This window comes from Mastomys coucha, unplaced genomic scaffold (genome assembly GCF_008632895.1).
Source record: "Mastomys coucha isolate ucsf_1 unplaced genomic scaffold, UCSF_Mcou_1 pScaffold17, whole genome shotgun sequence".
In the NCBI taxonomy this organism is placed as follows: Eukaryota; Metazoa; Chordata; class Mammalia; order Rodentia; family Muridae; genus Mastomys; species Mastomys coucha.
This window is the reverse complement of record NW_022196899.1, coordinates 20,539,280-20,551,204: the sequence shown is the minus strand read 5'-3', so window position 1 is coordinate 20,551,204 and position 11,925 is coordinate 20,539,280. Positions and strand designations below refer to the sequence as shown.

The 11,925-nt window shown below is 48.8% G+C and overlaps 1 protein-coding gene across 1 annotated transcript in view; it reads right to left on the bottom strand.

The window, feature by feature from the left end:
- The window catches only part of Nceh1 (neutral cholesterol ester hydrolase 1), a 69,299-nt gene extending 57,683 nt beyond the window's left edge, over nucleotides 1–11,616 (bottom strand). Inside the window, exon 1 of the mRNA XM_031376467.1 lies at nucleotides 11,283–11,616. Coding sequence (XP_031232327.1) covers nucleotides 11,283–11,420 — 138 coding nt within the window. The 5' untranslated portion in view covers nucleotides 11,421–11,616. The remainder of the gene's footprint in view (nucleotides 1–11,282) is intronic.
- Nucleotides 11,617–11,925: the final 309 nt, after the last annotated feature.

The window sequence follows — 11,925 nt, the reverse complement described above, 5'->3', positions numbered from 1 at the left end:
AAAAAAAAAAAAAAAAGCCAGTAGTTAATTAATTCCAAAGTCAAAAACAAGCATAAATCTTTAAAAACATTATGAGGAAGTTAGAAACTCAGAAAACAGCAGGCTTGCAAAAAGAGAGAGGGGGGGGGTATAAAAAAAAAAAGCCTGCAGAGAAACAAAAGGCCATTCGAAGCCAAGTTCAGAGTCAGAAGCACGCGAGCGCTGAGGTCAGATCCTTGAGGGAACCAAACCGAAGGAAATCGGAATCAGGAAGTCCTCCAGCTCCTCTATCACAAATGACTGTCAAAATCAAAAGCAGTCAGAGGGAAAGCTGCCTGGTGGATGAGAACGCTGCTGCGGAGGGGAGAAGCTGGTGCTGAAAGATACAGGACCACTGACTGGCCGAAGCCAAGAGGGTAGCAGGGCCTCTGAGGCATAGGGGACAGGAGAAAAGGTGACAGACAAACAAGTTCACAGCAAGGCTGGAGTGGGCAGAGGACTGCTGACTGGAGAGAAAGTCAGAACAGAGCCCAAGGCACATTTTACAGCCAGAACACCTAGGCCTCAGAGGTCTAGACGGCAAACAGTGCAAGCACCCATCTAGGCTTGTCCAGGAATAATTGCGTTTAACATGTTGTCCTTGGTGCCAGCAAGATGGCTCAGCTGGAAGAGGTGCCTGCCAAGCCTCACTGGCTGAGACCTGACCCCAAGGACCTGCATGGCAGAAGGGAAAACCTATTCCTATAGGTTGCCCCTTGACTTACATAGCAGCACACACACACACACACACACACACACACACACACACACTGACACATACACATATCACTCATGTACATACACACACAACCACACATACTTCACTCACACACGTGTACACACACAAGCATATACACATGTTACACACACACACACACACAAACACACACAAACACACGCGCACGCGCTAATCAATAAATGACTTGATTTTGTAGCTTAAGGGTCCTTGGAGCTGGGGAAGCAGCTCACTGGTAGAGTGCATGTCCAACACGCAAAAAATACTGCATTCATCACCTAGCACTTGCAAAAAGCTGAGGAGGAGGAGGAGGATGATGATGGTGAGGAGGAGGAGGAGGAGGAGGAGGAAGAGGAGGAGGAGGAGGAGGGTGATAATGAGGCTTGCCATCTTAGCATGGTAGGTGGAAGCAGGAGGATCAAGAGTTCAAAGCCAAGGCCATGCTTAGCTTTTGGCCAGTTCTAGACATCCCAAGATAAGTTACAAGAAAAAAAAAAATCAGGCTGCAAAGACTGCCATCACAGCCAGGTATGCACAGCCCCTCCTCAGGGAGCTTCCACCTTCATGGCAGCTCACCACTCGATCTTGAGGTCACTGACCTTTCCCGAGCCTCGTGTTCTCAGCTGACAAAACACACAGCAATGGCAGCCAGTTAACTGCTTTTTGTTTTGAATCTATTAAATGAGGCAGTGACACCTTTCAGAAATTCTAGAGTGTTACACAAAGTACATAAAAGCCATGTTTGTTCAACTGGTTGGCTGGTCCTAATTTTCTGAGATGAGGTGTTGTATAGAGCCCAGGCTAACTCAGACTATATAGCTCAGGCTGGCCTCGAGCTCTCAACATTACTGCCTTGGTTTCATGAGTGTTGGAACATTAGGTACGGGGCAGGAGCACAGTGGAAGTCGTAGTGTCTCCTCACAGCAATGGAAATCCTAAGTAAGACACTGTGTATCCCAGGAGTGCCCTGGACAAGATTCCCCAGTCTCCATCTAACTCTACACACAACCACCCTTTTGCTGTGACCCTGACCTCAACACATGAAACCAGGCCACTTTCCAGTGAGCCAGCATACCCAACTGTTTACTAAAAGGCTTCTTATATCCTGGCAGTGCCCTCCAAGAACCCGAACCTGACCTCACCCACCAGCAGACCCTCTCAATCAAGCTCACTATCACCATGGCTGCAGTTCTTAGAGTCTGTCCCAGGGCTCACCAGAGAGCTCCCCCCTCATCCATTCCCTCAGCATCCCGCACAGTGGCAGCCCTGGTCAGCTGCCCTCCAAACTATTCCTAACCCATTTCTTCATGTTTTCTTCTGGATAACTAGCTTCTGCTTGAAATTTCAGTCTATACATAACAGTGGGGACACTCCTAAGAATTCTGGGTGTAGCTCAGTGATGCAGCGCTGGCCTAGTGTCTTAGGGTTTCACTGCTGTGAAGAGACACCGTGACCAAGGCAACTCTTAGAAAGACAACGTTTAATTGGAGCTGACTTATAGGTTCGGAGGGTCAACCCATTATCATCAAGGTGTCCCAGGAGGAGCTGAGAGTTCCACATCTTCATCTGGAGGCTGCTAGGAGAAGACTGGCTTCCAGGCAGCTAGGACGAGGGTCTTAAAGCCCACATCCACAGTGCTACACCTACTCCAACAAGGCCACACCTACTCCAACAAGGCCATACCTCCAAAGAGTGCCCCTTCCTGGGCCAAGCATACACAAACTGAAAGAGTTAAATCTGAGACTTGTGCTGGCTAATGAGAAAATTGCAGGTTTGAAGAAAAACACAGTGGACCAAGGTCGAATATGTCCAAATAAGCCTGGGCAAAAATAAGCAAGCTGTTAAGACATTCTGGAAACTAGCAGGCTGGGAAGATGTAGAAGAGAAAAAATGCAAGGACATGTCTGGGCAGACACTGAGTAGTGGGCCATCTGGTCCTCTTAGTTCTGGTTTAAGGTCAGATGCTCTGTTGACTCAGATTAATACCAACCTTAGGAATTTTCCACTCTATTCTACACGTAATATAGTTAATATTTAAACTAGCCAATCATGCATAGCCATACTGATTCCTTTGTTCCCCCAGACCTTTTTCCTATATAAACCCCTAACCCCTGAACCTCGCCGTCGATTCCACTATCTCCTGCGTGAGACAGGTGTGGTGTCAGCCCGAAGCGCTCCGAAATAAAACTGCCTCTTGTGATTACATCAAGATGGTCTCTAGTGACTCCTTGGGTGCACGTCCTCCCGAAATTTAAGTAGGGGTCTCCCCACAGGGTTCTTTCAAAACCACCATACCTAGTATGCATGAGGCCTTAGCAACAGAACCAGAAACAAACCAAAACACTCCTGATTGCTATCGGGAGACCTTACTTAGGAAGTGCTTGCCCAAGCACAGTGGAAGCCATAGGTTCTCAGCACCTCATCCGCAGGCAGGATGGCGAACGCATGTGATCTCTTTGGGGGACAGGAGCAAGAATATCAGAAACTCAGGGTACTCAGAAGCTATCTGGAGTCGTTGGCCAGCCTGGGCTGTGAGAGTCTAAAATAAATGCTGAAGGTTGTTCTAAAACAGACTTCACCATGTAACTTCCTGCCATCTTTCTAGACCACAGACAAAAAGCCACTCCTTGCCCAGCCCACGCTTCCCTCTCTCTGACTTCCACTCCCGTCTTAAAACTTCTAAGGCTCTCTAGCTGGTCTAAACTATTTTTAGGCCATCAACTATATCACCATCTCTCCTTGGGCCCCTCATTCATAGTCTGTGGCTAAAATGCCTTTTGCCCGTCTCTTGTAAGTGCCTGACTTCCATTTTCTCAGCTGGTCCCTGTGCCAAGGCAGTGAGCACCATGGTTAAACTCCTAAGCATGGGAGCCAGGCAGCCTGGCCTTCACCCAGCCCCTCCTCCTCATTGCTGTCATCCTGAGCAAATTGCTTGTCTTCCTTTGAAGTCCTCTCCTCTGTCACATAAAGAAAAAAATGTCATGTTACTGGAGTGACGCAATGAATCACATGCGAAACACAGGGTCTGAGAGAGAAGGTGCTTATGATGTTTAAAGTCTGTGAGTGTGCGGTCAACCACCAGCCGAGCTAACAGATTAGAAAAGGGAACATGCCCAGTACCCAGGGCCACTTTCTGCTGTTTGGTCACATGAAGACTTGACGTTCTGACCCTCTTGCCTTCACCTCTCCAGGGCTGGGATTACAAGTGTGTAGGCACCCAGCCCTAACCCCAGGTCTGTGTCTGATGTCCTTTTGCAGAATATCGCAGGGACCCATAAAAGCCCCATCTGTAACTTATGTTCTGTCGTTGGAGTATAGCCCTGGTCACTATCAGATGGTCCGTCACATCTCATTCAACTGGCAACTCAAGTTTGTTGTGGAGTTATATCGTGTTAATTGAAACAATCTAGGAAGGTCATTTCTAAGAGCCCAGGAAGTAAACTCACAGGGCCCAGGAAGCTCATGAAAGTTACAAAATTCACACCCACACACCCACACACAGAGGAATACAAGTTAACTATGGCTGGGACTGGTGACTCTCTACTGGAGTCCAGGGGAGTCCAGGGCAGCATCACCCATGCTGGAGTGGCTTTTCAATGACACAGCTGCCTTTGAGTTACCTTTGAGTTACCCATGTTCCTGGAAAACACTCATGGATACACTAGACTCATAGGTTCACCAAGCCAGCCTTGGGCTGAATGGTTTCTTTGGCTTGTCAATGATTCCTGTCTGATTGCCGTGAAGAGACGCCAGGACCACGGCAACTCTTACAGATGAAAATATTAAACTGGGGCCGCCTTGCAGTTCGGAGGGTTAGCCCATTACTGCCAGGGTAGGAAGCATGGCAGCACATGAGCAGATACGGTGCTGGAGAGGGAGCTGAGAGTTCTGTATCTGGATCAGCAGGCAGCAGGGATGACTCTGGGCCTGGCTTGAGCTTCTGAAACCTCAAAGCCCACCTGCAGGAACAGACTTCCTCCATCAAGGCCACATTACTCCAACAGGGCCACATCTATTCCAACAGGGCCACATCTACTCCATCAAAGCCACATCTACTCCAACAAGGCCACATTACCCAACAAGGCCACATTACTCCAACAGGGCCACATCTATTCCAACAGGGCCACATCTACTCCAACAAGGCCACATTACTCCAACAAGGCCACATTACCCAACAAGGCCACATTACTCCAACAAGGCCACATTACCCAACAGGGCCACACCTCCCAATAGTGCCTGACCCTATGAGCCTATGGAGGTCCTTTTCTTTTCCTTTCTTTCCTTTTCTTTTCTTTTCTTTTGGGTTTTCGAGACAGGGTTTCTCTGTATAGCCCTGGCTGTCCTGGAACTCACTCTGTAGACCAGGCTGGCCTCAAACTCAGAAATCTACCTGCCTCTGCCTCTGCCTCCCAAGTGCTGGGATTAAAGGCATGCGCCACCACTGCCCAGCAGGCCATTTTCATTCAAACTAACACCTTATCTTATATAAAAAGATATTTGTTTGCATCTCAAGAAAAGTTCCACAGTAAGATCAGTTACCTGCCTCATTCATTCTGCCGCTCCTAGCACTGTTGTTCAGCGAATATTTGTTGAGGGTAGGAGGGATTACTCAGAGGTTTAAGCCCTTGCTATGTGATCCCCAGAACCCTAGCCTGCCAGTGACTCCAGCCTTGGAAGGCAGGACAGGGAATCCCTGAACAAGCTGGTAAAAGCTCTGGGTTTGACCTAGAGATCCTTCCTCAAAGACTAAGGTGGAAGATTGACTGCAGAATATTCTGGACTTAGGGACAGTAAGATGGCTGAATGAGTTAAGACACCTACTGCCGAGTTGAATCCTCAGGTCGCACACAGAGGAAGGAGAAAACAGAGTCCTTGCAAGATAACCTCTAACCGCCACACGTATGCCATGGCATGTGCATGTCTATACACATTACATAGACACACATGCATACACATCTGCACAGGAATGCCCAAGCACATGAGAATGGACATACACACATGCACTCACCACAGACACACTGAAAAGAAGAAAAATGTCTTTATTGAATCCGCCCAGGAGTGTGTAGCTCAATGATGGAAGACACACTTGGCATGCATGAGGTTGTGTGTTTTACTAAGTTGCCCAGGATAGCCCTGAACTTGTCCTTCTCATGAGTCAGCAATTCCAGCCACAGGGATTACACAAGCACACCATCACACGTGCATGTATGTGAATACACACTATATGCAGATACATTACATGTATGTATAAAGGATAGGACGACTTCCAAGTGGTAGGATTTTAAGTTGATTCTGGAAACGCTGAAAAATACATTGCTACCATTTCATAATATGTCACACCTCAGATTGTCCTGGGAACGCTGCCAGGCTTGTCGCTTGGCAACTCAGTGGCTTTCTCTTCCCTTGTGCGGTGCTGGAGAGTGAATGGGGAACCTCAAGCATGCTGGGCGAGCTTCACTGAGCTTCATTTCTAGGTCCCATTTCATCACTCCTTCATTCCACTTCTTTGTGAGATAGGGTCTTACTACACAGCTCAGGCTGACCCTGAAACTCTTGATCCTCCTGCCTCACACTTCCAAGTCTGGGCCTATTGATACGTGCCCCATACTAAGTCTTTCCTTCAGCCTTTATAAAACAGAGGAAATATATAAATAAGCAGATTATTACGACACAGTCTCCTTGGGAGCTAAGATAAACGCATGCTGGTTATTCATTTATTTATTATGGTGAACTATGTTTGAGCCCAAGGCCTTGTGTTTGTTAGGTACACATTCTACCCTCTCTTCTCCCTGCGCCAACCCCCTTTAAGTTCTTATTTTGAGATAAGTGTCTTACTAAGTTACCCCAGCTAGCCTTGAACTTGCCCTTCTCCCGTGTCAGCATTTCCCGTGACTGGGATTACACAAGTATACCACCAAACCTAGCTAAAACTAAACCCTCCCCCTCTTCTTACCTCCTCTGGGTGCTAGGAATAAAATCCAGGTCTTTCTCGTGCTAGAAAAGAACTCTACTGCTCAGCTACACGCCAGCCTCCTGCGCGTTACTTTTAGAGTAACCGTGCACAGAAAGAACCTTTGAGAACGAAAGGTTTCCACACCCTGCGGAAACGTCTGCAGATCAAGTTTGGGCTGCCTGTAAGAAACGGGATAGGCTGTCTCACAAAAGATCACGTAAGAGGGACACCCTCTCTGTGCTTAGGGCTGGATTTGCAGAAGTGCTAGAGAAAAAAATGAAGAAGAGTCTATTCATCCTTTATTATTCCCTTACACATCTGGTAACTGAGGCACTTGACTTGCCAGGTGCTGTAGAACACAATTTGGTCAGCTCACCTGTCAGAAGTAGTACAGTGGAAACACCTCCCTGAAGGGGAAGCCTTCCTGCTGTCTTGGCCTTGTAGGAAATCTGACGGAATTAGCTAATCATATCACCATGGTTACTGACACCTCAAGCTTCCGTGAAGTAGCGGTCTTCATCCCAAGTCTGGGGGTGACAGACAAAACTTGTCTCCTACCAAGCCCCCTACCACAGTCCCAGTGTTCCAGAGTCTGACGGGTATCCCAAGTTCAAAACCAGCCACCACCAGGGACATAGGAAGACCAGCCCAGTCACAGTGCATAACAATGTTTCAAAAAAGAAAATCGATCCCAGCACGTGGGAGGCAGAGGCAGGCGGATTTCTGAGCTCTAAGCCAGCCTAGTCTACAGAGCGAGTTCCAGGACAACCAGGGCTACACAGAGAAACCCTGTCTTGAAAAACCCAAAAACAAAAAAACAAAACAAGAAAATCGTTAAAGCGTATTCACTAATATTCTAAAGTCAAATAGAACCCCAAGCATTCATCTCTCCTCCTGGGCTACAAAGGCAATGCGAGCAGCTGCCATCTCTCCTCCAGGGCTACAGAGGCAATGCGAGCAGCTGCCATGGGTTCCCATGCTACCCCTGCCCTATAGGCTGCATCTCCTCAGACCACAAGCCAAAAGAAACACTTCCTCTACTTAGAAATAGTTAAAATGTACCTGATATGGGTACAGTTTCCCAGTTCGAAACTTATGGCAAAAGTTAGTACACGGGAGTTCTGAAGTTTCCAGCTAGGCTGTAATTTCAGTCACACACCACACAGGAGCACGGCAAGGCCTGTCGAGAGCTCAGGTGAGGTCATGTTACAGCTCTAAGTGTGAGGAGACGTCTAACAGCTTTGCTTAGCTAAGTCCAAAAGCTCGGATATCTATAAGACAAAGAAGGACATGGACTGGCACTGTGGTGCTGTGCTCAAAATTTGGAGGAAGTCAGCAGACACGCCAATTTCAGGAAACTTTCTCTCACATTCTGTCACTAAGAGGATTCGTAACTGGTGTCCTGTAGGTCTCTCTCACTGAACACTGAGCTAACAGACTCAGCCAGAGTGTATGACCAGAAAACCCTTGAGGTCCTCCTGCCTCTCTCTGCCTCTACAGTGCTGAGAACTATGTAGACATGTATGGAGACATGTGATGGGAACACAGACATGGGCTGGGAACACGGGCATGAGTACTATATACAGGTTCTACATGCATACTGAGGACTAGAAATCATTTTACTTTTCTAAGTCATTTCCCCAGCACCCACTAAACATTATTTTATAATTCTAGCTGTGTAGTACTTAAAAAAAATCTGAGTTGACTACAATTTTAATATTTTGTTTAGGGATCAAACTCAGGGTGTCATACACGCTAGGCAAGCACTCGACCACTGCGCTCTCCCCCACTCCCCTCCTCTACTGTTCCTGGATTTAAATGACTGTGGGGTGCCTCGAATCTGGGGTGCCTCCGATCTGGGGTGCCTCTGACCTAGCACATGCACTATAAGCACCTTACCACTGCACTGTGTTCCAACTCTCTTCCCCTTAACACCGAGTGTTTCCTCTGTCTCGTACAAAGGACCAGGGATGTGAACTAGCAGGAGGTTCTCAGCGCTGTAAAGTATCTGCATTGCTAGCTACAGCCTCGCCTCTCTCCATGATGTAACCAAGTCTGCCCGAAGGGACTGGTGACCAAGAAAAAAACATGCTTCCAATGTTTTTGATGGGCACTGCCGAATCCTGTTCCCCCCGCACCAGTGCTTGGCTCTGAAAGTCCAACCCGGCACCCAGGGGGCATCTGCACAACCTTTTCTTTTTATCTTTCTTTCTTTCTTTCTTTCTTTTTTTTTTTAACACATATTCCAGGCTAGCCTGAGATACGCTTTGTGCATGAAGATTTCTCCGCCTCTTGGATGCTGGGATTACAGGTGTGTATACTGCCAAAGCTCATTTAGGCTGAGCTCAGGATTGAACAAGAACCTCAATCATGCTTGGCCAACCCTCTACCAAGTGGGCTACCCGAACCCCAGCCCACTTATATATAGAACCTTGTCAAAGAGGCTCTTTGGCAGGACTTCTTTCTGTCCTCCCGCTTCCTTCATCATCTGCTCCATCTCTTCCCCCCTTGAGCACACTGCCATGGCTTCATCTCTTCCCCCCTCGAGCACACTGCCATGGCTCCATCTCTGCCCCCCTCGAGCACACTGCCATGGCTCCATCTCTGCCCCCCTCGAGCACACTGCCATGGCTCCATCTCTTCCCCCCTCGAGCACACTGCCACGGCGGCCGTACAGCTGTGAAATCTGAGGGTGCCACTGTCACACTGCCATTTGCCTCATTAAGCGTCTCATTCCCTTCCAGTGGTTCTCAGCCTTCCCGGTGCTAGGACCCTTTAATACCGTTCCTCATGTTGTGGTGACCTCAGGCCATATGCAAGATAATCTGATGTGTGACACCCCCTCCCCCACCCACAGGTTGAGATTCACTGGCTTAGGCCTTGACGCTCACCCGACTCATCTTATAATCTAGCCAGAGGTGTTGGATTACTTGGGCTAGATTAAGCAAAATATATATTATCACTACTATGTCCAATAACAGCCTAAATAAATGTATCCATTACAGTATTGGGTCTTATGTGCATACTGAGACTCCGTCTACAAAACAAACAGACAAACAAAGCAAAGCAAAACCAGCTGGAGCTTATGGGTTAAGAGCACTGGCCCAGGGTTCATTCCCAGCCCCCACACTGAGGCTCACAATCCTCTTTAACTACGGTCCCAACATCCTCTTCTGGTCTCTGTGGGCACTCCACCCATGTGGTACACAGATATACATCGGGCAAAACACCCATACATAAAAAGTAGTTAAAATTTTTTTAATGTATGTTCATATATCTTATTTAAAAAGAGGAGGAGGAGGAGGAGGAGGAGGAGGAGGAGGAGGAGGAGGAGAGAGCCAGTAGGTCGTGGCTCATGCCTCTCAGCATTCCTGGGCCAGCTGCAGGCAAGTTGGAGGCTATCCTGGTCTACAGAGCAAGTTCCAGGACAGCCAGGGTTAAAAAGAAACTCTGTCTTGAAAAACAAAACAAAACAAAACAAAACAAAACAAAACAAAACCAAACCAGACAAAAACAGTATTAAGGCTCAGTGTTGGGCAGAGGTGGAGGAGCGCTGGGAACCTGCATAACGCAGATGCAGTCATGTCGGTCAGCCTTAGCTGCAGACTGCGCTTCTGATACTAAAAGCAATCCTCCTACCATGGAATAAACCAATGACACTGTCCTCCCCACGGGGGAGCAATGTACAGGAGCAGGATACAGTGCAGAGAAATGCCACCCCGCAGGTTAAAGAAGGCCACACCGTTCCGGCTCCGGCCAAGGTTATCTCCCAGACATCGAACGACGCAAGACAAATACAGCAAGCAAACAGAAAACACCCTTCAAACAGGAACCTTTACAGCCCTCCCGGCCTGCCAGCCTCCTGGCCTTCTTTTCTTCCGCTGAGCTGAGAGGTGCCAGGGAAGAGAACCGAAGGTCAGAACGGTTCCTCCTAGCCTGTGGCCCCCAGAAAAGAGCGCTAAGGCCTGGGGAACTTAGGAGGCTGCCCGCGCTCCGCTCCGTTCCTGCTCATCTGGGAAATCACAATCCCCTTAGCTAAAAAAAAAAAAAATAAAAAAAAATTAACTCCTCCTTTGCCTGCTGGTGGGACAACAGAGGTGGGGGCGGGGTGGCTTATAAATTCCTAAAGGCTTTTGGCTCAAGACACAGCGAACCAAGAAAGCAGGGGAGCTAATTAGGACGTAGGAAAGGTTAAACAGCTGTCAGAGAAGCCAGGTGAGGAGAACCTTCACCTGTTTCCACTCGTTTCTGCCAGCTGACTTCAAGGATGAGAAAAGGACACCCTCGGTGCCAGGGCTAGGGGTCCTGGGGAAGCTTGAACTCTTGAGAAAACATGGGTGACACCGGGTGCCCCCACTACACTACAAGGATGCAAACACGACACCCTCAGAGCCCGGGGATCAGAAGAAGCAGGGAGAGGCAGATGCGCGTTCACCGGAACACGGGATATCCCTATTGCAGGACAAGGATGCAAATGTGACGTCCTCAAAGGGACTATGGGCAACCCGGATAAGGGATGGAGGTTTCGTTTAGGGGAGCAGGGACGGCACGGGGCATCCCTTTCGCTCTACTCACCACTTGCTGCGCGCCGCGGAAAGTGGAGTCCAGCAGCATCAGTTTCCAGGGGTCAGACACGGTGCTGGGAAGTGGGATGTACACGTAGTAGGCGGCCAGCGCCAGCAGCGCGGCCAGTAAGACGCATGACGACCTCATTGTCCCCAGGCCGGGCTGTCCGGAGCTGACCGCGGTACGGTGTGATGCTACCAGGAGACGACTAGCAAGTTTCTGCTAGCCGCAGCTGCTGTTTCACGTGTTCCTCCTCAGGCTGCGAGCCAATCACAGGCTGCGTCGGGAGGAAGTGGGAGCGCGGATGTGCCCCCTCCGCGGTGTCCTTGCGAAGAGCTGCGGGCTCGCCAGGTTGCAGGAAGCAGGGCAGTGCAGCCCGGAGGACGCACAGCAACCCCTGGCGGAGCCTGAGAGTATGACTGTCTGCGATGCCAAGCTGCCTCTGAAGGTGTGGCGAAAGGGGTTCCGGGTCAGCGTGAGCTACTTGAAACAGTCTCAGAAGAGAAACTAACAGTTACAAACAAACAATAAATACGTTGGGTTTGGCACACATGACAGTTATCCTTGGTTTTGAAAGGAGGAGACGTAAGGATGAAGGCCAAGGTCATCCTGGACTACATAACAAGTTTGAATCCACACTGGGCTAGATGAG